The sequence below is a fragment of the Peromyscus maniculatus genome, chromosome X, assembly GCF_049852395.1.
Source record: "Peromyscus maniculatus bairdii isolate BWxNUB_F1_BW_parent chromosome X, HU_Pman_BW_mat_3.1, whole genome shotgun sequence".
NCBI classification, from domain to species: domain Eukaryota; kingdom Metazoa; phylum Chordata; class Mammalia; order Rodentia; family Cricetidae; genus Peromyscus; species Peromyscus maniculatus.
In genome coordinates this window covers 84,753,215-84,780,258 of record NC_134875.1, presented here as the reverse complement: position 1 = coordinate 84,780,258, position 27,044 = coordinate 84,753,215, and the positions used below count along the sequence as shown (strand labels likewise).

The 27,044-nt window shown below is 38.3% G+C and overlaps 1 protein-coding gene and 1 pseudogene across 2 annotated transcripts in view; both read right to left on the bottom strand.

The window, feature by feature from the left end:
• The window catches only part of Tex11 (testis expressed 11), a 289,769-nt gene that overhangs the window by 239,129 nt on the left and 23,596 nt on the right, over positions 1–27,044 (bottom strand). For both annotated transcript variants that reach the window (XM_076561730.1, XM_076561732.1), the window contains exons 4-7: positions 25,088–25,167; positions 20,852–20,932; positions 20,649–20,768; positions 4,305–4,385 (exon numbers count right to left, since the gene is read on the bottom strand). In XM_076561730.1, coding sequence (XP_076417845.1) covers positions 4,305–4,385; positions 20,649–20,768; positions 20,852–20,932; positions 25,088–25,167 — 362 coding nt within the window. The remainder of the gene's footprint in view (positions 1–4,304; positions 4,386–20,648; positions 20,769–20,851; positions 20,933–25,087; positions 25,168–27,044) is intronic.
• Positions 12,855–13,037, bottom strand: LOC121825784 (ATP synthase F(0) complex subunit j, mitochondrial pseudogene; annotated as a pseudogene).

Genomic DNA, 27,044 nt, shown 5'->3' with positions numbered 1-27,044 from the left:
GTGTCAACAACCTTATAACACCCAAAGTCAGGAGTACAAATGCATGCCCCCAACCCAGGCCTTTGTGTTGGTAAAGGGAACACAAACTCAGGGTCCTCATTTCCATGCAGCAAGCATTTTAGCCACTGAACCGTCTCCCCAGGCCAATCATTCTCTTTTCTGTTTCACATTTTAATGTAGTTTCTCTTGATTTGGGGATCTTTTAAACATTGACAGGTCATGCATTTTTATATTTTTCAATTATATTAAAGAAATAATGGATTATTCATTTTATATCTCATTGAATTATTATATTAAAAAATAATCAAGTGCTGACTAGCTTTAAGATACGTGCCTTGTACTCTTCTCTTATTCAGCTTTCTCTAATCCTAAAATACTTCAATAATTGCTTTTCATAGAATTCTAAGATATAGATAGATAGATGAGAGAGAGAGAGAGAGAGAGAGAGAGAGAGAGAGAGAGAGAGAGAGAGAGAGAGAGAGAGAACAGCATTACTTTCTACTGCAAACCCCTTGCAATGAGACACAGGAAGGATGTCTCAGGCAAAGAAAAATAGTTTTTTCCAAACAGAATAAGCTAATTGTAATAGGATTCAGAAAAACAAGAGATCAAAACAGCTTGGTACTTGGAAGGGAGGCAGGAGGATAAGTAGTTCAAGGTCATCCTCAAATACGAAGAGCATGAGGCCAGCCTGTACTATATGAGAGCCTGTCATAAAACGGAAACAAAGAAGAAAGAGCTAACATAATTCTCGAGAACAAAACTGAGCTGTCCAGCCTCTGGGTCCTGGCCCTCCAGGCAGTGTCAGGGGTGGACTCTCTCTCTCATAGTATGGGTCTCAAGCTCGACCAGTCATTGGTTGGCCACTCCCACAATGTCTGTGCCACCTTTACCCCAGCGTATCTTGTAGGCAGGGCAAATTGTAGGTCAGAGGAAATGTAGCTGGGTTGGGGGTCCCAGTTCCTCCACTGGAAGTCTTGCCTAGTTACAGGAGATGACTAGTTCAGGCTCCATATTTCCCATTTCTAAGAGTCTTAGCTAGGGGTCACTCATCCTCATAGATTCCTGGGAGTTTCCATTGCACTAGGTTTCTAGCTTATTTCCAAGTTGCCCCTTATTCCAGCTACCTTTCCCAGTACTATCTCCCTCCATCCTCCCCGACCTGATCCTTCCTGTTCCCATGCCCACTCACCCCCATCCAGACCCCCCTATCTGTGAGAGACCTAGGACAGACCCAAACACACGTGGCAAAAAAAGGTCAATGAAATGATTCCTAATGGTATTCTGGTATACTCATAAACCATTGCCCAGCCCAACTATCATCAGAGAGGCTTCATCCATCAACTGATGAAAACAGATGCAGAGACCCACAGCTAAACATTAGGTGGACTTTGGGGAAACCTGTGGAAAAGGGGGAGGAAGGATTATGAGGGCCAGAGAGGCCAAGGACACCACAAGAAAATCCACAGAACCAACTAACTTCAGCTCATAGGGGCTCACAGAGACTGAACCTACAACCAGAGACCTTGATGGGACCAACCTAGGCCCTCTGCATATATGTGACAGTTGTGTCTTTTTGTGGGACTCCTAACAGTGGGAGCAGGGGCTGTCTCTGACTCTGTTACCTGCTTTTGGGACCCTTTCCTCCTACTGGGTTGCCTCATCCAGCCTTAATAGGAGAGAAGGTGCCTAGTCTTACTGCAAATTGATATGCCATGGCTGGCTGATATACATGGGAGGGTTGCCCTTTTCTGAAGAGAAAGGAGGAGGAGTGGATGGGGTGAGGTTGGGGGAGGAACTGGGAAGAGAGAAGGGAGGGAGGAAGATGTGATTAGGCTGGGAAAAATTTAATTAATACAATTTAAAAAAAAACAAAAGTAGATTTTCTCTATTGAGACTATACTAAATTGAATATTGTCCTCTCCAATTTGATATCTACCTAGTACCTATGAATATCTTATCTGGAGGTGGGGTCTTTGCACTGTAATGAAGAAAAGGTCCCAGAGGGTTAAGTTGGTTCCCAAATGCAACATGACTTCTGTCTTTGTAAGAAAAGTACCTGGGCCAGTGAGATGGCTCAGTGGGCACAAGTACTTGCTGTTAAGCTTAACAACCTGAGTTTGAAACCTGGAATTTACATGGTGGAAGGAGAAGAGTGAATTTTATAGGTCTAAATGCATACATTTAAAAAATCTGTTAGAGGGCTAGCAAGATGCCTCAGCAGGTAAAAGTGCTTTCTAACAAGCCTGATAATCTGAGTCCAATACTTGGTTCCCACAGGGTAAAAGGAGAGACCAAATCTTGCCAAATAGTCCTCTGACAGACACATGAGCACTGTGGCACAAACACACACCACACACACATAATATATTTTTTAAATGTATGGCTCTAGAGAGATGGATAAGAATACTTGCTGCTCTTGTAGAGGATCAGAGTTTGGCTCCCAGCACCCATGCTGAATGCCTTACAACTGCCTATAACTCCAGCTCCCTAGAATCCGATGCCCTCTTCTACCCTGGGCAACCTGCATTCACATACATACAAACACACATGCAAAAACCAAATCTTACACCTATGGTAAATATTATACTAAGTAAGGGTACACCCAAGGCATTTCCACTAATAGCAAGAAGAGGCGGGTGCCCACTGTATCTACTCTTACTTGATATAGTACTTGATGTATTAACTAGAGCATTAAGACAAGACAAAGAAATAAAAGACAGAAATAAGAAAGGAAGAGGTCAAACGACTTTTATTTGCAGATGAGATTACTCTATACCTAAGAGACTCTAGACACCACCAGAAAACTCCTATAACTGATAAGTACTTTCAGCAAAGTGGCAAGATACAAAAATCAGTAGCCTTCCTGTACAAAAATAGCAAATATGCTGAGAAAGAAATCAGGAAAATAGCCTTACAATCGCCTGAAAAATAAAGTAAAATGATACCTTATAATAAACTTCAACAAGGAGTGAAAGACCTCTGTAGTAACTTTAAAACACTAAAGAAAGCAAGTGAAGAAGATAATAAAATGGAAAGATTCCCCATGCTAATGAATCGGAAGAACCGTTATTGTGAAAATGGCTATACTACCAAAGGTGATATACAGATTCAATGCAATCCCAACATCAAGATCCCATTGCTATTCACAGAAGAGACTCCAATTTCATTTCATTTCACAGAAATAGAAAAGAGAATCTTAGAATTCATACTGAAAGACAATAAACCTAGGACACCCAAAGTAATCCCACACAAAAAGAATAATACCAGAGCTATCAACATATCTGATCAAAATTAGTACAAGCAACACTATGACCAATCCTGTATGCTACCCAATAAGAAAACATGAACATAGCATCTCTTCTCTCATTAATTGACACCAAATTCAAGATCAAAACACATTCTGAAAACTGTCAAGGTCATGAGTGTCAAAGCAAGATGAAAAATTATTCCATATAGGAGCAGCCTAGAGACTATAATCATAGATTAAATCTTTTTTTTATATAGGTCATAGCTGGAAAACTTGAATCTGAACTCTCGGGATAACAGATATGTGAATTGTTTACACTAGTTTTGTAACTTTTTAGTAAACATGAAAAATGTTTAATATTTAAACTTAAAAGAGTACCTGGTACATTTGTGTGATGTATAAATGTATAAATTCAGTTCTACATTAAAGAAAATATTTAATGGAAATTAACAGTTTCACAGATACAGTTTATATAACTTTTAGCACATTTTCCCTAACATCCAACTCTATCTCTGTCATTAATCCCTCTGTAAGAGTGAAGTCTGAAGCAGGCATAAACAATGAAGGAAAAGCTGGCCAGTGAGAGGAATCAGGGCAGGAAAGGGAAAGAAGAAAAGCAAAAGACTATATTTGGAAATTCTGATGAGACCCAGTAAAGAAAGCAGTCTTTATCCTATTGAATCTCTTATACCTCCAAATCCCAACATAGGAAAATACTAGGATAGTAAGAGTGACATAATTAACTGCACTCAACCTCATCAGCAGAGAAATAAACTCATTTTTATCCTTTGATTATATAGCATGAAATATTATCAAAATGGTTTGACAATAAAAGGATGAGCAAAGAAATCTAAGAGCTAACTGGTGTCATCTTTTTGAATGCCCTTTCTGATACAGAACAAGGGAAGCAAATTGTTTTAAAGATCAGCTAAAAAAGTAGGACTGATCTCAAATAGAATCTCGAAAAAGTTCTGCACAGCAGTGATAACTCTTCATGGATTTGATATAGCATATTTTCAAACTCTTGGAGAATAAGTGCAAAACTTCCACTTACCATTTCAGGGAGCCTCATCAGCATATCTTTACAACGTAATATGCACATAGATGCTTTCTGAAAATCCCCTTGAGCAACAGCCTAAGAAAGAGGGTATCAATAAGTGGTTAAAATTAAATGACAAGATAACTGTCTCACAGTCTTATTTATTTTGTCTTTATTTGTGAGAGTGTGTGGCACGTGCACACACATACTAAGGCTTGTGTGGAACTATGTAGCCCAGACTGACCTCCAATACAGTGATCCTCCTGCATCAGCCTCCCCAAATGCTGTGATTATACCTGTGAGTCACCACATAGGGCTTTTTTTTCCCAACAAAACGTTATAAATCACTTTCTAGGGGAGAAAACCCCTACATTTGCTGTTTTCTTCTCTTTATGTAAAGTCAAATATTCTCGTGCTTTAATTTTGGGGGATTTAACTCAGTGCTGGAGTACAGACAAATATTTAGAATCCATCTCCAACACCAAAAAGATGTAAAATGCCCATCTCACTCTAGTTTTCTCCTCTATCAGCCTGACAAATATAAACCTTGATATCTTTCTAAATAGCTATCCCACTATGGTTTTTATAGAATATTTTAAAAAGAAAATAAATTAAGACAAGAATATCAATAAACCAAATCACACTTACAGAGATTAAAAATAATGATACCATCTATATTGTAAATATCCAGTCAATACTTGCCAAGGAAATCTTATAATTAAGAAGAATACTTCATATTAGGATGCTGCTTTCTATTCTCATAACATGCAAAACAATGAGACTAATGCTCGAATAAACTATAAAATGTTTATCATTATTCATTTTATTCTATAGAAATTAAAGCTACAGTAATACATGTTATTATAGTTTTAATAGAAATATTAATGAAATTCCATAGTAAAACAAAAGATGTGTGTTGCTGGAGGGCTTCTCTTCAGGTTCCACCAAGCCCTGCAGTCCCACAATCCACGTATAAAATAATCACTCAGACACTTATATTACTTATAAACTGTATGCCCGTGGAAGGCTTCTTGCTAACTGTTCTTTTATCTTAAATTAACCCATTTTTATAAATCTATACCTTGCCACGTGGCTGGTGGCTTACCAGCATCTTTACACGCTGCTTGTCCTGGCGGTGGCTGCAGTGTGTCTCCCCCCTTCTTCCTGTTTCCCCAATTCTCCTCTCTCCTTGTCCTGCCTATACTTCCTGTCTGGTCACTGGCCATCAGTGTTTTATTTATATAGAGCAATATCCACAGCAATGTGTAGTTAACTATGTTGTGACAAGACTATGGGGAAACTGGCTACATATCTCAGTGGCAGAATACTTGCCCAGCATGCATAATACCCTGTGACTGAAAAAAGATTGTGAACTTTTCTCAGAAGGAAAGGAACTTAAAACATATTTTAAATTATAGAGAAAATCAGTATGCTTCAAACTTACAAGATAGAGAATTCAAACAAAAGCAAGTCTTAAAGAAGAGTCAGGGCTAGGGATATCTCAATGGTAGAGCACCTTCCAAGGACATCAAGGTCTTGTGTTCCATTCCTCACATCACCAACCCCAAATAAAACAAGAGACAGAGAGATAAGAGGCAGCATGCTATATATATATATTGGTCTATAGCCATCCCAGTGTGTGTCAGAAAATCACATAACCATGTTTTGCCACTTTGAGACTAATTCATTACATCTAAGACAATGTAGTGAAAAAATTATGCATGCACTTTTGCTCTCCAGCTATTCCATTTCTTTGCTCAGTGAACTTTTAAAAAGTCATAACTTATTTGGGTCTCAATTCTCCTAACTATAAAATAGAGACAGTAATATCTACCACATAGAATTGGTCATATGATTATCAAATGAGAACATGGATGTGAAAGCATATAACTATATAACACAACATACAATAACATAAACACTGAAGCTGAGAGTATAGCTCAGTGATAGAACACTTCTAATATGGCCTACTATAGATGTAACCAACCATTTTATTAAATAAGAAACACAGAACCAATGCAAAGAAGAAAGCCAAGAGATCAGAGCTAAGAGCCTTACCCATCTGCTGCAGCTAGCCTCTTCAGCCAAGAGACCTACTTCCTGTGTTTTTGTCTTTATATAGACTTTCTTTTCTGCCTTCTCATTGGTTGTAAACCCAACCACATGACTGCCTTGTCACTGCCTGTCTGTACAGACCTCCAGGTCTTCTATGGTTGGTATTGAGATTAAAGGCGCGTGTCTCCAAAGCTGGCTATATCCTTGAACACACCGAGATCTACCTAGCTCTACCTATCAAGTGCTGGGATTAAAGGCGTGCACCACCACCGCCCAGCTTTTGCTATGGCTCTAATAGCTCTGACCCCCAGGCAACTTCATTAACATACAAATCACATTTTAGTACAAATAAAATATCACTATAGCCTATGTTTAATTAACTAACACAGAAAGAAAAAGAAGGGGTAAGGAGAGGAGAGGAAGGGAGCAGAAGAGAAGAACATTTTTGGCAGTCAAAACTACCATCAGTGTCAAGAATCCAGAGAAAAGTTATTTTTTCCTATACAGTATTCAGTGATGATAAAGAAAAGAACCTTCTCTGAAATCATAATCTGATGAATCAATAAAGTGTTACAAATTATCCTAATGGATGAAGAATCTTAGATTTAGAAGAGCTCTAAAGTTGGATTTGAACTGTTGCTCAACAATAGATTATACCTATAGTTACATAAGGATTAAATGCTAGAGAGACAGTAGACAACTAAGTGTTCACAACAATACAATCAATCTAAAGACAGTAAATTACACTAAATGGATCCATAATAAATAAATAATTGATGCTGCTAACTGGACCCTCTTTGCAGATCAGCAAACAAGAATGTTATAACTATCAATACTACGTGGACACTCAGTCAAAATTAATTTTTTTTCTTTCTTTTCTGATAACTTAGTTCATTTCCCACAAAAGTGAAACATCTTGTGATTTCAAGTCTTCCATAACATGACATATCCTCCTACCTACTGTGCTCCTCCCCAAGATTCATTTCTTACCTGAGGTACATTTTTACCCTCTAATTCTCTACAATTTAAAAAGTATATTTTATGTCCCTTTTCTTCTGAAAAAAAAATTTACAATCTTCTTCCTCAATCCCAGGGCATCATGCATGCTGGGCAAGTGTTCTATCACTGAGCTATATAGCCAGTCTCTCCACAGTCTTAATTATCACATATTGTTAACTACTAATTTTTTGGTGTACTATATAATTTCCCCTTTAAAGCAATTAACCCTGTTGCAATGCATCTGTCTATGGATTTGTATTCTCCACAAAGTTTACATTTCTGTAAGACAGGTACTACATATTAAACTTAACTGACCTTTTAATCACTAGGTCACAGAGCAACAATTCATATAGTAAGCACCAATTAACTGTTCTTCACTCTACATATGCATCTGACCACATTAATTTTCCTTTTTTATTTAGATTGTATTATTAGTGTACATGTATGGGGGGTATGTGAGTGTACATATGTGACAGTGCTTATGTGGAGATCAGAGGACAAGTTTATGAAGTTAGTTCTCTCCTTCTCCCTTTATGTGGGTTCCAAGTATGGAAATCACATTACCAGGCTTGCATGGCAAGCACACTTACCCACTAAGACATCTTGTTGCTCCCCTAGATTAATTTTCATCTCCTCCTAATCTGTAGTTCTCTCTTCTTTATGCACCTCCTCCAATCTGCTTCTCCCTAACTTTTGACAGTTTACTTATATTCTACCTTGAAATAACATAACTTTCCATTGACCATGGTACTCTATGACCCAAATTTCTTGTTCTTTTCCTTTTTTTATTCTTCTTACCCTTCTTCCTTTGTGCTTACCTCTCTTTCCTCTTTTTTCCCTCATTGTTAAATACTCTGGCATAATGCACTGTACTAATTGTTCTCAGATTTTTTTTACATTTTTTTTATTTTATTTTACAATACTATTCAGTTCTACATAACACCCACAGATTCCCTTGTTCTCCCCCTTCCTGCCCCCCTCCCCTTCCCACCACCTCCAGATCAAGGCCACCCCCGAGGACTGAGATCGACCTGATAGACTCAGTCCAGGCAGGTCCAGTCCCCTCTCAGATTTTAACACGCAATAAAATGTCAAAATGAAGATTTTTGGCCCTGCCCACAGAATATGTGATTTCTTGGGTACCCAAGAATGAATTTCCAAGTGATATAGATATTGTTCGTCCAGGAACCACAAGCCACACTCTGAAAATCACATCTGTAGACCAATTCTATAAACAATCCCTTGGTCTCAAAATACTTTAACTGAAAAATTATCAAAGACTTGGTAGATGGTTGAGCAAGTAAAGGCACTTGGTGCTCTTGCAAAGTACTGAGTTTGATTCCCAGCACCCACATGAGGCAGCTTACAACCACCTGTAACTCCAGCTCCAGGGGATTCAATGTCATCTTCTGACCTCCATGAGCACTCACACACATGTGGCTTGCATAAGAGCGCAGGCAGGCACACATACTCATACACACACACACACACACACACACACACACACACACACACACACATAAAAATGCTTTTTTAATTTTCAAGAACTTGAACATATTTTGTTTATATCAGTTAATGCCAGCACTTGGGAGGCAGAGGCAAGTAGACCTCTGTGAGTTCGAGGCCAGCCTGGTCTATAGAATGAGTTCCAGGACAGCTAGGGCTGTAACATAGAGGAACCCTGTCTCAAAAAGCCAAAAAGATCTCCAAACACATGAAAATATTTACCAATAGTATTAATTAAAACAAAAATAAATATTATTTATTTTAAAAATAACAAACCTGGGTGTGGTGGCACATACCTTTAATCCCAACACTCAGAAGGCAGAAGCAGGTGGACTTCTGTGAGTTCCAGGCCAGCCTGGTCTATATAGCAAGTTCCAGGACAGACAGAGCTACATAGAGTGGCCATGTCCCAAATAAATAAATAAATAAATACATACATACATACATACATACATACTGAAACACACACAAATAAACAAACAGATACAATAAGATGTAGTAGTGTACTCCTGTAATCTCAGCATTGCACTCCTAAACTGAGGCTGTAGGACTGGCAAGGGCTTCAGCCATTCTAGACTACAAGTGAACTAAAGGCAAGCATGGACTTACATAGCATTGCCTTGCCTCAAAAAGTCTGTGTATTAACACTGTTATAAAAGCAAGCTAAATTATTCCAAAACAAAAAGTAGTGAAAAGAGTATCATTTTATATCTTTGCAGATCTATTTAATTTCTAGCATTTCACAATGCCTGGATTCTTCTTTCTACATTATGTTTATGGTTGAATATATAAAGAAAATTTAGCTTAATACATGCATGTAGTTTGAAAATAGTCTTTTCAGATACTTGTGGATATTCTTCTTTCATACAATACCAAATTTTTATTGAACTTTCCATCCTTTGCTTACATTAAGATCCTGTAGGCCTACTTACATTTTGAATCAATCTTTAACCAATATGTGCTTTCATAAAATATAAAATGGAAATTTTTAAAAATTGCAATTAAAATGCAAATGTCAGTGTACAGAGACATAATACATAAGAAACAATCAAAGGAGAGCTGGTGAAAAGACTCAATGGGAAGATAACTTATCTTGCAAGCCTAATGACCAGAGTTCCATCCAAGAGCCCATGGTGAAAGGATAAAACTGACTCCCAAAAGTCATACTCTGATCACACACACACACACACACACACACACACACACACACACACACACACCATGTACAAATTAATATAGTAAATATCTTTTAATCAGGAGGGAAGACAGTGAGTTAAAGATAATTTGCATCTCCACAAATTTGAAGCAAAGCATTAGATGTGTGGGTAAATCTGTATGGCTATAGGAGAGGTGAGTGGCATGGACAGTACAAAAGAGCAACAATTAGAACTAGATGGTAGCCAGAAAATTGAATTTTAGATCTGAAACAAAAACATAAAGCACTTGACAATAAAAAAAAGTGGGGTTTTTAGCAAAAAGAAAAAAAGAAAGACAGAAAGAAAAGGAAAGCCTTGATGAGCTCCACAGGCACACAATCTGGTAATCTTCAAAATTACAGTACAAGCTAAATGATGTATAATCATGCAGCAGGCAGGCAGAATGACTAGGGGCTAAGAGCCTATACTTTGTAGCTCACTCACTGATGCTGCAGTAAGGAATCATCTAAGAGAAGTCTCACAGTCAAATCTCTATCAGAAGAGCAGAATCCCCTATAGTTCTCTATCTCCTACCCCCAAATGCATCCTGCTCTCCACTGGGTAAGTGAGTAATCATCTAGAGAATCAGTGTGGGCCCAGAAAACAGGTTGTGATTTAGATGAAGACTTGTGGGGATGTGGCTCAGATCTACTTGGACAGGAAGCTTAGGCCACCAAAAAGAAAGAAACCAAAGGCAGATAACATTGTGAAATCGCAATCCTGCAGCAGCAGAATAGGGCAGGGAGATTAACATATGAAAGAAGTCAGTTGGCCTAAAGAATAGAAACCCCTCCCCAACAGGGCTACTTACTTATAAGGACAGAGCACACATAAGAAAAGCCAAATAAGGAAAAGGCAGGTTCTATAAAAAATGATCCATATTCTCCCCACCCAGGGCCTTTGTGCTTCTAACTTTTCCAGCTCTCTGGCCCACTTCTATCTCAGAAGTTCTCTCTCAATAAACCGTCTCTATTTTTACAACTATCTAATTTTTGTCTATTTGTTTTGTTTGGAAACACAAGAACCTGTAAATCTCAAGTATATGGGTGACCTCTGGACTATGACCCATACCTATCACAGTCTGACCTCTAGGAAGAGATAAATAACTAGTTTTGTGTGGGTATGAGAGGGCTGGGATTGCTAGAACAAAGACTGGCATGACTAGGGTACAGAGAACTGTTACTAAGTACACTACAACTTGCCCTACAAGTGTAGATTGCTTTGCTCTGACCGTTTTCCACACCAGAGAAATTTAATAGAAATGCAGACAATTCGGGTATTTTCCATACCCACATTCTCATGAGCAGAGATTCTGGTATGAGGGACCATCCAACCAAGTAGTCCTCTGGCCTAGTTGGTGGGACCAGTTTGAAGGCTGTGCCTATACTTGCCACATTGGCAAGCCTGGGTGGGAAAACTTACTGGCAACAATTCATTCAGCCCGGGAATGGTCATGGAAACATTGCACAGTGGTAGCTTACAAAGGGCCCTTTCTGGGCTATCTTCTTAGGACTTCAGAAAGAAAACAACTCAACATTCCCCTGCTAGTAAGTAAGCTCCAAAGAACAAGGCTAAGGGGAAAACTATCCTCTACCTCCTCGAGAAGGCTCATACTGCCTCTCAGTTTGAGCTTATAGTCCATTATAGCAAAGAAGGCATGCAAGCATAGTGGTGAGAGTAGCTGCCAACGATGGCACAGGGCATGAAACAGCAGGTCACAAGTCAACAATGAAGAGTAACTATTAAAAAGTCCACCCTCGCCGGGCAGTGGTGGTAGCGCACGCCTTTAATCCCAGCACTGAGAGACAGGAAACCGAGACAGGTGGAACTCAGTGAGTTTGACACCAGCCTCGTCTACAGAGCGAGTTCCAAGACAGCCAAGAGCTGTTACCCAGAGCAACTCTGTCTTGAAAAAACAAAAACAACAAAAAAAGAGTCCACCCCTTGTCAATCTGACAACCAAACACATCACTTAAAAATCCTAACATTCAAATTTGCAGGCAAATGGATGGAACTAGAAAATATCATCCTGACTCAGAAAAAATAACCCAGACTCAAAAGGACAGCCATGGTATGTACTCACTCATAAGTGGATACTAGATGTAAAGCAAAGGATAACCAGACTACAATCCACAGCTCCAGAGAAGCTAGCTAATAAGGAGGACCCAAAGAGGGACACATGGATCGCCCTGGAGAGGGGAAATAGATGAGGTCTCCATGAGCTCACTGGGGATGGGGAGAGCAATGGAGGGTAAGTAATGGGGGATGAGAACAGAAGGGAATGGGATGGTTGAGCTGGAACAGGGATGGAGTAGGAGAGCAATGAAAGAGATACCACAATAGAGGGAGACATCATGAGGATAGGGAGAAACCGAGTGCTAGGGAAGTTCCCAGGAATCCACAAGGATGACCCCAGCTTAGACCACTAGCAATAGTGGAGAGTGTTCCTGAACTGGTAATCAGATTGGTGAATACCCTGTGATCATAGAGCCTTTCTGCAGTAACCAATGGAAGCAGATGCAGAGATCCACAGCCAAACACCAGGCCAAGCTCCAGGAGTCCAGTCAAAGAGAGAGAAGAGGGATTCTATGAGCAAGGGGCATCAAGATCATGATGGGGAAACCTACAGAGACAACCAAACCAAACTAGTGGGAACTCTCTCTTTTTTTGCATCTCAAATATATTTATTGATGCCACGTCACAATTGGTACTTATACAAGTTTATAGCAATGATCCATGCTCCCATCTAACACAGCTTACTTAACTTTAACCAACAGATACTTCATCTTTACTGGACTCAAGGAGTGGGTTAATGATGCCCATGAGAAGGTGTAGAGCCTTTCTAATCTTTACTTCTTTTATCAGCACTCCTGACTTTATAACTGATGAAGCTCATCAACTCCATTGCCACCCAATTGTCTTGGTAAAGCTGAATAAAGTAGGGTTTTATGGCATCCCAGACATTGTAAATAAGGCTTTGAAACAATCTCATCAGGACCAAGGCTATAGGCTATACTAGATTCTATAACTTAATTGGGAAAGGTCCAATTCTCAAGTTTTGATTCAGAGGTAAAATTTTTTCTGTTTTGTTTTGTGTGGGGCGTTTACCCACCAGCCCCACAGCTCCCCAGAGTTTTCTTGAGTGTGAGCAGCAGGAAATATTAGATAGAAGGATTTATTGCGGAGAATCTTGCGGAGATAAACAGATAGAAAATAAAGGACAGCCTCGAGAGGGCCTGGAACCTTTTCCAACGGCCCCAACTGTCTCTGCCCCAGGGTTTTTATAGAGATGCCAAGGGGTGGAGCAAAAGACCTCCTCCCCCAGCACAGCCAAGTGCAGACCATCTCAGACACCTGCACTCAGGCCCGTGGTCCAATCATCCTCTATGCGGACCTGCTGGGTAAAGCCACGAGGAACCCGAAAACGGGATCCCACAGTTTTGGTTTTTGAGGAAGGGTGTTCTCAATGGGTAGCCCTGGCTGTCCTAGAACTCAATATATATGTAGACCAGGCTGGTCTTGACCTCCCAAAGATCTACCTGCCTCTGCTTTCCAAGTGCTGCAATTAAAGGTGTGGACCACCATGCCTAGCCTCAAATGTCTCTTTAATAGTTCAAAGTCTCACAACTATGGGATCCTATAAAATCAAAAATAAGTCACATACTTCTTATTCCAAGAGAAAAGAACCAGACACACTTATAATTAAATCAAAGCAAAACCAAAAATCTAACTGTAAATAGCTCAGTGTCTAATGTCTGAAACTCAGTGTTCTGGGACCCAAAGGGTCTAGGAAGCTCCATCTCCTGGATCACACACACACACACACACACACACACACACACACACACACACACACACACACACACACAGCCTGTCTCATACATTCAGGCTGCCTCCACATCTATTGCTGTCTTTGGTGATTATCCTGCACTCCTGGCATCTAAAATATTCTGGAGTCTTCACTGCAACTGGGTTGCACCTTCACCAGTGGCCTCTCTGGGCCCCTCTTCAGGGACTCCAACTCTGTCACACACCGTGCCAAACCTCAGCTGCTCTCATGAGCCCTTCAATCTGTAATGTTCATGCTGTCAAAACAGTAACGTGGGAGATTCTTACAAATTAACAAACTTGGTTGCCACCTTGAGATGCATCCCTGATCCCCTCTGGACCACAGCTCTGCATGCTGACCCTGAGAAAATACTTTCTAGAAGATTTCATCTCAATGATGCTGGTCTCACAGCTGATTTTTCAGTCCCAGCTAATGAGTAGCAATTGTCCCAGTAAATAAAAGGTTTCGCTTCAATGGTGCTGAACTCTTGTTAATCACAACTGATCTTTGAGCCCTAGCTGACCAGAAACCATGGGTTCTTAACTCAAGATATCACATTAACAACCCTGAAAGAGCCTTTAAGGGACGCTCAAATCCCCCTCTAACACTTTACAAGCCAGGCCTCCATCAACAGTCTGCACACTAGAGAGACAGAGATCCCAGGAGCTGCTGAGTCCAAGAAGCTGAATGCCTTCACAGCCCTAATCTGTTGTTGAAAGCCTGAAAGCTCCCTCATGTTGCTGGGATTGAGTGCATGCTGGATGGCTGAAGAAGCTGGAGTCTGATGTGAGGGCAGTGTCTGGGCAGCAGCCAGATCAGGAAGAAGAGATGGAAGGTGCACACACGGATTCTTCCTTGGACCTCTTTATATCTGGGCCACCCACTGCAGGTTCCACCCATTTTGAATGTAGGTCTATCCTGTTAATTCTCTCCAGAAACACCCTCATAGGCAGGCTTGGGTGTGTCTCCTAGGTGATTCTAAATACTGTCAAGCTGACACTCAAGACAAGACCAACCACCCTCAGAATCCTAGTAAAGTACTCTGATCATTATAGATATTGCCTGCTGAATAATTTAATAAATAATAAACAAAGCAATTATCTAACTAATTCAATGGTAAGTACCTAAACAATTATAAAGCCTATTAAATCTCTAAGAAATATCTCATAGGCTATTTATTGGGAAAAAGAAACCCCATTAACAAAATCTATACTATATAGTATATAGTATCATATATTACTATATAATAATAAAATTAATAATTTTAACAATGGCCTTTAAGGAAAGGTCTGACAAGAAGCTGTCAACAAAACCCTTAAGCCTTAATTATGAGGATGTCTTAGAAGCAGAACAGCAAACAGAATTACCTTTAACTGGGTTTGGTGGCATGAGCCTATAATCCCATCTACCTGGGAGGCTAAGGCAGGAGAATTCCAATTTCAAGGCCTGCCTGGGATACAGAGTGAGTTCAAGGCCAGCCTGAAGTTAGCAAAACCTGTATAAAAATAAAAAATAAATTTAAAAAGGGATTTGGGAACTGAGTGTAGTACACATCTTTAATCCCAGCACTTGGGAGGCAGAGACAGGTGGATCTCTGTGAGTTTCAGACTAGCTAGGGCTACAATAGCCCTTGCCTCAAAAAATCCAAAAAAGGAGGGTTGGGGATTCACCTGTAGAGTTGCGGCCTACCATCCCCAAAACCCTCTGTTCAGTGCCGTGACTTTTTAAGGATGTCACCATCAGTCAGAGCTAATAATTACATAATTCTCATTACTGATCATAGCTACTACTAAAATTTTCAGCTAGTTAATGATGCTACTTTGAAATCAACGTCTAGAACACTGAAGAAATGCTTCAAGATTTTCTAGAAGCACAGAATCTTAGCATTAAGAAAGCTATGAGTCACAGAAATTTAACTTGCCATCTAATGAAGGAATCCTTTCTGTAATATATAATTCTTAGGATGGTCACATCTTTGCTCACAATCTTCTAGTGACAAAATAATTCTCTTTCCACAAAGTTGTCAGATTATAGGATTACTGTCTAATAAATGGTTACTCTTTACACTGATCTGAAATTTGTCTTCCTGTAGGTTTTACCAAATGGTCTTCATTTTGTTCTGTGGAGTTTCATTGTTCTTTAATATTTTAGTCCTTAGTTCTTAAAACATTCAGAGAAAGGCTGTCATCCCTACTATCTCAGTTTTTTCAGCATAGACATTATATTCTCCAAATATTTTTACATGATATATTCTCTACACTAACTCAATTATTTTTAAAGTACAATGCCTAGAAATGATCACAATACTCGAAATTTAGTTAAATTAAAATGCCTTCCTAGATATTATTAAAATAGGCTATGATACAGGCTTTCACTAGGTAGGTCAGGCTGGTTTCAAACTCCTGATCTCAAGTGATCTTTTGTTTAATTTATTTATTTATTTTACATCCTGGTGACAGTTTACCCTCCTTCCTCTCCTCCCAGCCCCTCCTCTCTCTTCCATCTGTCCCCACCCCCCAATCCATTCCCCCTCTGTTTCTGTTTAGGAAAGGGCAGGTCTCCCATAAGTATCAACAAAACATGGCGTATCAAGCTGCAGTAAGACTAAGCCCCTCCCTATGTATTAAGGCTGGGCAAGGCGACTCAGTAAGAGGAGTAGGGTCCGGAAAGCCAGTAAAAGAGTCAGAGACAGCCCCTGTTCCCACTGTTAGGAGTCCCACAAGAGGACCAAGCTACACAAGTGATCTTAATGCCTCAGCCTTCTGAATAACTGTGACTATGGGAAGGAACCAGCACTCCTGGCTGTACCAGTTACTTTTCTTATTGCTGCAATCTAATACCTGACAAAAGCAACTAAAGAAAAGAAAGGTTTGTTTTGGATTACAGTTCAAGGGGAAGTCCATCATAGCAGGAAAAGGCCTGGTGGTAGGAATGGGAGGCTTCCGGTCATATTGTATCCACAACCTGAGCTGGTGCTGCCCATATTCACAATGGGTCTTCTTACCATAGTTAACCTCACAATCTCCCACAGACATACGTAGAGCTCTAACCTAATCTAGATTGATCCTTCACAGACATGCACAGAGGCTGGTCTCCTAGGTGATTCTAGACACTGTCTAATTGATAATTAAAATGCTAAACTGGATACAGATTTTTTCCCATGAACTACAGTCAAACCAAATGCACCTCTGTCCCCAGTCTAATACATAGGCAATTGGCAGTACTGTACATATATAGTTACTTGCTTATGAAATATTGGCTTTCGTAGGCTAAGAAATGTCAAGTGACAGTTCAAAGGCATAGAACAAATTGATGAGTTAAGGTGTAAAACTGAGCATGGTAGAACACACTTAACTTTCACCAGGAGACTTTAAGACAGGAGGATTAAGAGTTCAAGGCTAGCCTTGCCTACATATCCTATCATAATAATAATAATAATAATAATAATAATAATAATAATAATAAAAGTCCAAGGCCTGGTAGACTTTATATCAGTATTTCATTAATTGCCTTAAAGTAGTTCACAAATGATATTAACAACAAAAGCAAGATAAAAAATATGAAGAGGAAATTCATTTACATGATCAATCTCATTTGCAGTGTATGGAACATTAGACAGAAAATCTAGTGGCATTTATATTTTGGGGGTAACCGGAAGCCATCTAACTGGACTTAAGGCTTCCTTAATAGGAGGGAACTCGTGCCCGGTGTTGTCAAGTTAGCTATGACTGCTAAGATCCTGAACCCTAGAGGAGAACTTCCTACTGTCACTTTCCTAAACCCATGTAATTCCTAAGCTGAGCATTCTAAATACTGATCCTTTAGCTACAGATAAGAGGAGTTCTCACCCCTTATCTTTTTGAAGCAGGTGGAAATTATTACAGAAATCTATAACTGGTCAAAATGTAGAGAACAGTAGACCATGGAGTGTACAACCCCAAAAATACATCTACAATGCAACCCCTATGCTTAAGGCTAAGGGAACATCTCAGAAGGGGGGCAGAAAGAGTGTAAGAGCCAGAGAACTAGTGAATGACAAGGAAGCTACATCAATGAGATCTAAACAGGACCTGCATAATGACACCACCAGTTGACATAGCAGTGCAGAAGGGGAAAATCTCACTAGGTCCCACCCCTAATGAAAAGCTAGAGGTAATTAATGGCTGCTGAGAGAGGGAGAATCAGTCTTCTCCAGAGATGAGCTCCCTGATAGGTTATCCAATCCCAAGCAGTCAGCCCTCTAAACACATACATATGAACAACACTACATGGACTCAGCAGTGTGTGTGTGTGTGTGTGTGTGTGTGTGTGTGTGTGTGTGTGTGTGTGTGTAAAACAATAATTGAAGAAAAAGTCAATAGTTTGAGGGAGAGGAGACATAGGAAGAGTTAGAGGGGCAGAAGGAAGAGTGGAAATGGTTTAAATACAGTACTCATGTATGAAATTCTGAAAAAAAGTTAAAGAACATCTTGATTCTGGTCTTGGATCTTCAGGTAAATAATGTCTCCTCTATGAAATTCAGTTTCATCATTACAAAATAAAACATACCCTGATTTGAGCAATGCACAATATATATAATATATATAACATACATCCCATAAATTTTGTGTCAATTTAAATTTTTAACAGAAAGTATAAAAAAAGGAGAGCCAGACATGGTGGTATACACCTTTATTCTCAGCACTCAAGAGACAGAGGCAGACCTCTGTGAGTTCAAGGCTAGACTGGTCTATATATTGAGTTTCAGGCTAAACAGGGCTACATACATACATAGTGAGATACTTCCTCAAAAAACAAAGAAAATATATATAAATGTTTGTATATAAGGACACTTTATATTATGAAGATAGCAATACTCCTCAACATGGTCTATGGATCCAACTCTATTCCTATTGTAATTATAGTTGGTTTCTTTGTGCAAAGTGACAATTTAATCCTAAAATTCATATGGAAATGCAACGGACCCAGAATACTCAAAACAATATTGAAAAACTGGGTAACTCACAATTTCAAAACTTACTATACAATTACAATAATCAGGACAGTCTGGTGCTAGCACAAAGACAGATACATCCAACCAACATAGAATACAGACCAAAAATAAGCCCTCATATTTGTGATCAATTTATTTTTGACAAAGTTACCAAGATTACTTAACAAGGAAATACAGTTTCTCAACAAGTGGCATTTGAGATAGTTGGATAGCCATGTGCACAAGTAAGAATGGAGTTAGATATCTGTCTCACTTCATACCTAGAAATAAATTTAAAAAGGATCATGGGTTTAAATATAATTAACTGAAACCATCAAACTTTTAGATATGGAGAAGATGAAGCTCCCATGCACTCCTGACAGAAATGTAAAATGGCATAGCCACTGTGGAAGATAATCTGGCACTTTCTCAGAAAAGTTGCTAACTCTAAAACAGTTACACTTACAATGCTACCCAGCAATTCTACTTCTAGGTTTATATCCAAGAGAAATAAAAAAAAATGTCAATATAAAACTCTGCACATGAATGGTAACAGTAAAATAATGCATAATAACCAAATATTGGAAATGACTCAAATGTCTATCAACGGATGAGTGGATAAATAAAAAGAGCATATCTGCAAAGTGAAGCATGATGCAACATGATTGAGCCTTAAACAATAATGCTAAATAAAGATGTTAATCACAAAGACCACTTCTTGTATGTCTCTACTTGCATGAAATGTCCAAAATAGGCAAATTTACACACAGAAAGTTAACTCATGGTTCTAAAGACTGGTACCAGGAAAAATGGAGCTTGACTGCTAATGGGTAAGATGTTTCATCATGGAGTAAAAAATGTACTAAATTTGGACTGTGATGAGTACTATATGATTCTATAAATATATTAAAATCACTGACACATTATAAATAGATGCATTTTATGGTGTAGAAATTGTCAATAAAGATGTTAAAATAATAATATTATATTTTAAGGTCTCTTTCATTTCTAGAATTACTGTAGGCAAACTCATCACAGTTTATATTTTGCCAACTAAAGATGCACACCTAACCCTATAATGACAAAACAGGGAAAGTAATAAAGCAACAAATAATAAAGTACAATTTTGAAATTTTAATATTTATATAATACTAGCAGACTTTTTAAAGTATCAATGAAGAACACAGAACAATTATAAATGAGAAGGCACCTTTGAGGCCAACTATTTAAAGCACACTATAAATGTAAGAGAATCTCAAGGCTGGATAGATATCTCAATGTGTAAGAGCATTTGCTCTCCAAGCATAACACCTGAGTTCAAATCCCCAGCACATACTAGGTCACCCAGCCTAGCTCCAACAGCAAGCTTCTGGCCCAGTAAGACACCCTATTTCAAGGGACTAAGGCAAAGATGATAGAGGAAGACACTCGATGTCTTGCTCCAGCCTTTCTGCATGTGCACACAAAGGCACACCCTCCCCACACACTCACATGCATGCATCATAACACATCCACACACACATGAAAAAAAAATAATTTAAAACAAGACTCTCAGAGACAGTATTCAAGTAAAAGTTATTGCCATAAATAAATAGCAGGTGTTAAATGAATTGGTTGAAAATTATGCTTAGCTATTATCTTTCTTTTCACCCTCATTCACCCTACACATATAACAGTCACCACTGGTAATATCAACTATCATACTATAATATCCCATAGAAAGCCAAGGACACATCTTATCACTTTCACATTTACATTTACAAAATGTCCTGTTGTAAGGCCACACTGTTTATGATACCTACTGACTCAGCTTGAAAAGAAAGCACATGGAAGACACCCTTCTCCACAGTGATCTTATGCATGGTCAAGTTGGCCTCAGTGTAGCAGCTCTGTATTAACTTGACATATAATTTCTCCAGACCCTGGAAAATAAGACAATACAAGTATGAGATTTACCACAGATGTTACTAATAACTGCCACAGCTGAAAATCAATGGTAACTTACAGCCATGGCAGCTTGAAAAAATTCATCAGCAATCGGAGCATTTCCAGTATCCAACCATTCTTTTCCCGTTTTCATATTCATCTAGAAAACAGAAGTTAGGAAATTATTTTAAAACTTCACACCTCTCCCAAATTGACTGAAGGATGTTAGAAAAAAATTATCCTGTATATTGAAACACAATAGACAGGAAAAAAACAGCAGTCAGCACTTAACTCAAGTTCTGTTCTCTGCTTTGAATTTCAACTTAAGAGAAGTGGTCTTAAGAAAAGTAGCAATTGCCGGGTGGCAGTGGCGCACGCCTTCAATCCCAGCACTCAGGAGGCAGAGCCAAGCAGATCTCTGTGAGTTCAAGGCCAGCCTGGTCTACAGAGTGAGTTCCAGGACAGGCATCAAAACTACACAGAGAAACCCTGTTTCAAGAAACAAAAAACAAAAAAACAGCAACAACAAAAAATTAATGTTTGTGCTGATTAGTTTTAGTGTCAACTTGACACAACCTAAGATCACCTGGAAAAAGAGTCTTAATGTCAAATTATCAAGATCAGATTGGCCTATAGATATATTGTTGGGAGAGTCTCTGGATTGTTATCTGATATAGGAAGACACAGCCCATTTTGGGTACTGCCATCCCCTCGCTAGGGGATCCTGTACTTCATAAAGCAGGAGAATGCTAGATGGGAGCAAGCAAGCAAGGATATGTATATTCTCTTCATCTTGACTGTAGATATGATATGACTGCTTGAGTTCCTGCCTTGCCTTCCCTTCACCAATGGACTGTGACCTGAAATTGTAAACCAAAGAAACCCTTTCTCCTCTACATTGCTTTTTGTCTGGATATTCATCACAGCAACAAAAATGAAACTAGAACAATGCCTTGAAAACATGTCTTCTGAGAAAATATTTTTAATATTTCAGATGGTCATGTATGAAGTTCTCAAAAATTCCAGCCTAATAGATATCAGTAGTTCCAGACCAGCACAGACTACACTGTAAGGCCTTGTCATACATACATACATACATACATACATACATAGCAAGTAGCAAGGAAATCATCCAGTCAATAAATGGACAAACAAACTGAACAGAAAATTCTCTTATATTTTGGTTGTGAGCCTAATCTTTAACAGCTGAGTCATCTCTCCAGTCCAACAGAAAATTCTCAAAGAAATACTACTGTCCAATGAACATATGAAAAATGTTCAGCATCATTATACATCATGAAACTCAAAATCAAAATCACATTGATATTGTATCTCACCCCCGTCAGACTAACTACCATCAAGAGAACAAATAACAACAAATGCTAAGGAGATGCAGAGGGAAGTATGGGAAGAACTACTGTACACTGCTAAAGGAAGGTGTAGATTAGTGTAATAAATGGAGGTTTCTAAAAAAAAAAAACAAACAACTAAAACTAGAACTACCAATAGACTAAGCTATACCCCTCAAAGGCCAATACTAGAACTACCAATAGACTCAGCTATACCACTCAAAGGCCAATACCCCTAGGAATCTAAGTCAGCATACCACAGAAATATCTGCACATATACATGAGGCATATATAAATGATGGACTTTTATTCAACTATAAAGAACAAAATCATGTAATTTGCAGAAAAATAGGTAGTACTATAAATCATCATGTTAAGGGAAATAAACCACATTCAGAAAGACAAATATCACATGGTTTCTTTCATATTTACAATCAATATATCGCTATCTATCTCTACAAACACACACACACACACACACACACACACACACACACACACACACACACACATGCACGCACACACGCACCATGACAGTATAAAGGAGATCCTTTGGGGGAGGAAGAGAAATAAAGGGAAGGCGGAAAGAGGTCAAGAGAGTATAATAGGCAGGTTAATATAAGCAAAGCACAATTATATATGTGTATCAAATTGATATAATGAGACCCATTACTTAGTACATATAATAATAACTGAAAATTGAATAAAAGTTCTAAAAAGAAAAAAGAAGAGTGGCCATAAATTGATTATTCTATTTAGTGATAAATAATCAGGCGAAATTGGGGTATCATCTTAACTGATTTTTCTGCATGTTTGATCTTTATGGTTTTAGGGCTTGGATATAGCACAGTGCTTGCCTCACATAGCTAAGAAACTGGATTCGAACCCCTACAGATGTGCACTACTATGCCCAGCTCCTGTACTGTTTTTAAATAATAATAATAATCAAAAAGGACTTTCTGTTCCAGCCATGACTGAATAGTTTAAGTCAAATCAGTCTTCCCACTGAAAATAGCATTTTATAAAAGCTGCACAAAACACAAGTGACTGCAACCTTTGAAAGAAGGGAAACACAAAAAGTAAACCCCCACAATCAACAGTTTTATCCCATCACATATGTTTATTTATATACTATTAGCATATTTACCTATTTGTAGTTCACAAAGCACCCCTCATAAAACTGTAATTTAGCCCTATAGCACTTACAATAAGTATTCTTATCCTCATTTTACAAATGAGAAAACTAATCTTACAAAGTAACATAGCTAGTAAGTCTCAGGGCTAGAATGCAAACCCAGGTCTTCACATTTCACATGTTATCTATTCTTGCTGGGTATATAAGCCTATAGTCCCAGCTACTTAGGAGACAGACACAAGATGATTGCTTGAGACAAGGAGTTTGAAATTAGCCTGAGTAATAGAGTGAGACTCTTGCCTCAAAAGTAAGTAAATAAGTAAGTGACACCCACCTTTAATGGCAGTACCAGAGAGGTAGAGGTAAAGGCAGAAGTATCTCTCTGAGTTCAAGGCCAGCTTGGTCTACATAACAAATTCCAATTCAGCCAGGGCTACATAGTGAGACCCTGTCGCAAAAAAAAAAAAAAAAAAAAAAATAGTGGGACCAAAGAGATGCTCAGTGGTTAAGAGCACTTGCTGCTCTTCCAGAGGACCCAGGTTTGATTCCAAGTATGCACAAAGTGATTCATAACCATCTGTAACTCCAGTTCCAGGGGACCTGATGCCCTCTTCTGGCCTCCCAGGGCACTAGTTACACAAATGGTTCAGGCAAAACACCCAAACATATAAATTCGTTAAATAAATAATAAAGAAGCAAGCAAGCCAAGCATGATGATTCACATCTTTAATCTCAGCACCTCAGGAGGCTGAGGCAAGAGGATCATGAGTTCCAAGTCAGCCTGAGGGCTATGGTTTGAATATGAAATATCCTCCATAGGCTCATGTCTTGAGACTTAGTCTTCAGCTGGTAGAAGTACTGGAAACTTCAGTGAGTCAGACATGGCTGGAAGAAGTCAGGCACTGAGAACAGGTCCTTAAGGCCACCTTGTCTCTGATCACTTCCATTTTGAGGGTTAAAATCTTTGGACATGGTCTTGATACATAGCACTCCCCAGTCAGCCTGGTAGTCACTGTATAGTTTAAAATGGCCTCTAACTTTTCATCAATCCTCCTGCCTCAGCCCCCAAATGCTGAGATTCCAGGCATGTGCCACTCTGCCTAGCTTCCTTCCTGCCTTTTCTTTGCTTTCTGGTTAACATGATGTGAGACGTTCTGCTTTACCACATGCACTCTACCATGAGAGACTGATACCTCTGAAACCAGGAGCTAAAACATACCCTTCCTCCTCACTGTTGCTTATATCATAGTACTCTGTCACTGCAATTAGAAAGCCAGCTAAAATACTAGGCTACAAAATCCTGTAACCAAAAGCAACCAATCAATCCAGAACTCCTTTCACTGATGAACAGTTTAAAGTTTTCATGAGAAAACCCTGTTTCCTGCTTTTTGAGACAGGGTCTCATTATATAGCCCAGTCTGATGTGAAAAATCTCTAAAGCCCAGCTGACTTCAAACTTGAGATCCTCCTGCCTTAGCTTCCTAAGTACTGCAATTGTATGTGCTACCATACCTGGCCTAGAAAAAAAAATCTTTTAAGGTCAAATACCATCATCCTCTTATGTAGAAAACAGTTACTCTATCAAGTTAGAGGTGATAAATGTATAAAAGGATTAATAAATATAGAATTGTAATTTCAGTATTTTTTTCATTGAGGCATTCTATTAACTACAGTACTTCTGAGAACAACTCTACTAGGTATACTACCAATAAAAGGCCCATGAATAACACTAAAGAGTTCTTCCAGTTATATACTAACTTTAATTATTATCATAGAAGTAACCACTGTGTCATTTTATTTTATTTCATTTCTTCAATTAATCAGGACTTACCAAAGTCTGTCTTTGAATAGCTTCTTCTGAAGAAACTGAGATTCCATACATACATACCAGCTTACAAGCAATATGACACACTGCAAAATAGTAATTAGATATCCATTAAACACAAAGCATTCAATCTCTTTATACACACACACACACAAACACACACACACACACACACACACACACACACACAAAGTAGCAATGATTAAAGTGAAGCCAGTTTTATTATTTAAAAAAAGAACTTTTTTATTGTTTTTTGCATAATTTTGTTATTAGTTTTATTTAGTCTGGGTTTTGGTGTTGTTTGAGAGAGGGTCTCATATAGCCCAGGCTGGCCTCAAATTCACTATGCAGCTGAGGCTAGCTTTGAACTCCTGAACCTCCAGCCTTCAACTCTCAAGAGATGGGATCATAGACATGGGCCACCACATACAGAATTCTTTTTTCTTTTAAATTTTTTTTCAAACAATATATTTTGATTATATTCTTTCCCTTCCCTAATTGTTCCCAGATCCTTCCCACCTCCCTACCCACCCAACTTCATGCTCTCTCTCAAACAAATGAAAATCAAAACAAATAAAAACCTATTAAGACAAAAAATACCAAAACAAAATAAAAAGTACACAAAAACATATGGAGTCCATTTTGTGTTACATCCAGCATTTTACTTTATATTCTGTTTTCCTTTTTCCAATACTGAGGCTCACACATTCACATAGTAAGTAAATATGTGGGGGGTTTATGTGTTTTTCCAATGCCAATGTTTAAAAACTCACACAGTGAGTATTATAGCACATAGCTACACTCCTGAGCCCAAAATAAGAATTTTTAAAGCCTATTTAAATAATCGATTTTCAAAAGCAAATAACCTGAAATTTATCAAATTAATTGCTTGGTTACTAATTCCAGTCAAATATATATAATATTTATAATTCTAACATCTTAATTTCTATAGGAGTTAAATCCTAAATACTCACTGAGGATATCTGAATCCACATGATGCTCATGAATCATGCTAACAAAATAATTCTCAGTAGAGTTGCAACCTATAGCTATTCATCATCTGACAAATTTCTGGATATCAGGGTAGTTTTACATTTTCTTCTAAAATCTGAAACTATATATTTTCTTAGATAACATAAAAGTTCTTAAAGTATAATTCATAAAATACAGGTGTCTTTATTATATAGTTCACTGTCACTGAAAATAGAAAGTCTGCATAAATGTAACTTGTTCATTATCTGTACTGGGTCTTATCATAAAACATACGTAAGTTTTTTTTAATGAGTTTATATATCACTGAACTAGTTGCCTTTTTCTTTTGAAACAGTCTCATATAGCCCAGGACAGCCTCAAACTGACTATGAAACCAAGGGTGACCTTGAACTTCTGATATCCTGAGTCCTCACCTCAGATTACAGGCATGCACAACTGTCTGATTTATGCAGTGCTGGAGATTGAACCCAGGACTTCATATATTCTTGACAAGTACTCTTTCAGCTGAACTACATACCCAGTCAATTTTATGCTATATCTCAATAATCATTCTATCCATGCTGGTACCATTTCTAATAAACATTCTACTGTAAAAAAAATCCCAGCTAAAATTATAGGATAATTGAAGTGGTCAGATTTTTATTGCTTATTATGAAATCTCTTAAAGTTATTTTTCTGACAAATATTTTTGGTAAATAATTTCTAATTGTATATTTACAGTGATTTGAATTTCCAGTTTTAAAATGGTTTGAAAATGTTTCCTTTTTGTTGGTTTATTAGTTCTTTAGTTATTTTCAAGAACACTGATGGTTCAATTACTCCTCCTCTTAAAGTTATCTTCAATATCATCTCCAAATTTTCTTTCCTTCTACCTTCAAACATACTCAACTCACCTCATCCCTACCACAAAAAAGCAAATAACTTTACTGTGTTTCAAACCTGTATCCTATTTCTCCTCTTCCTTTCAGTG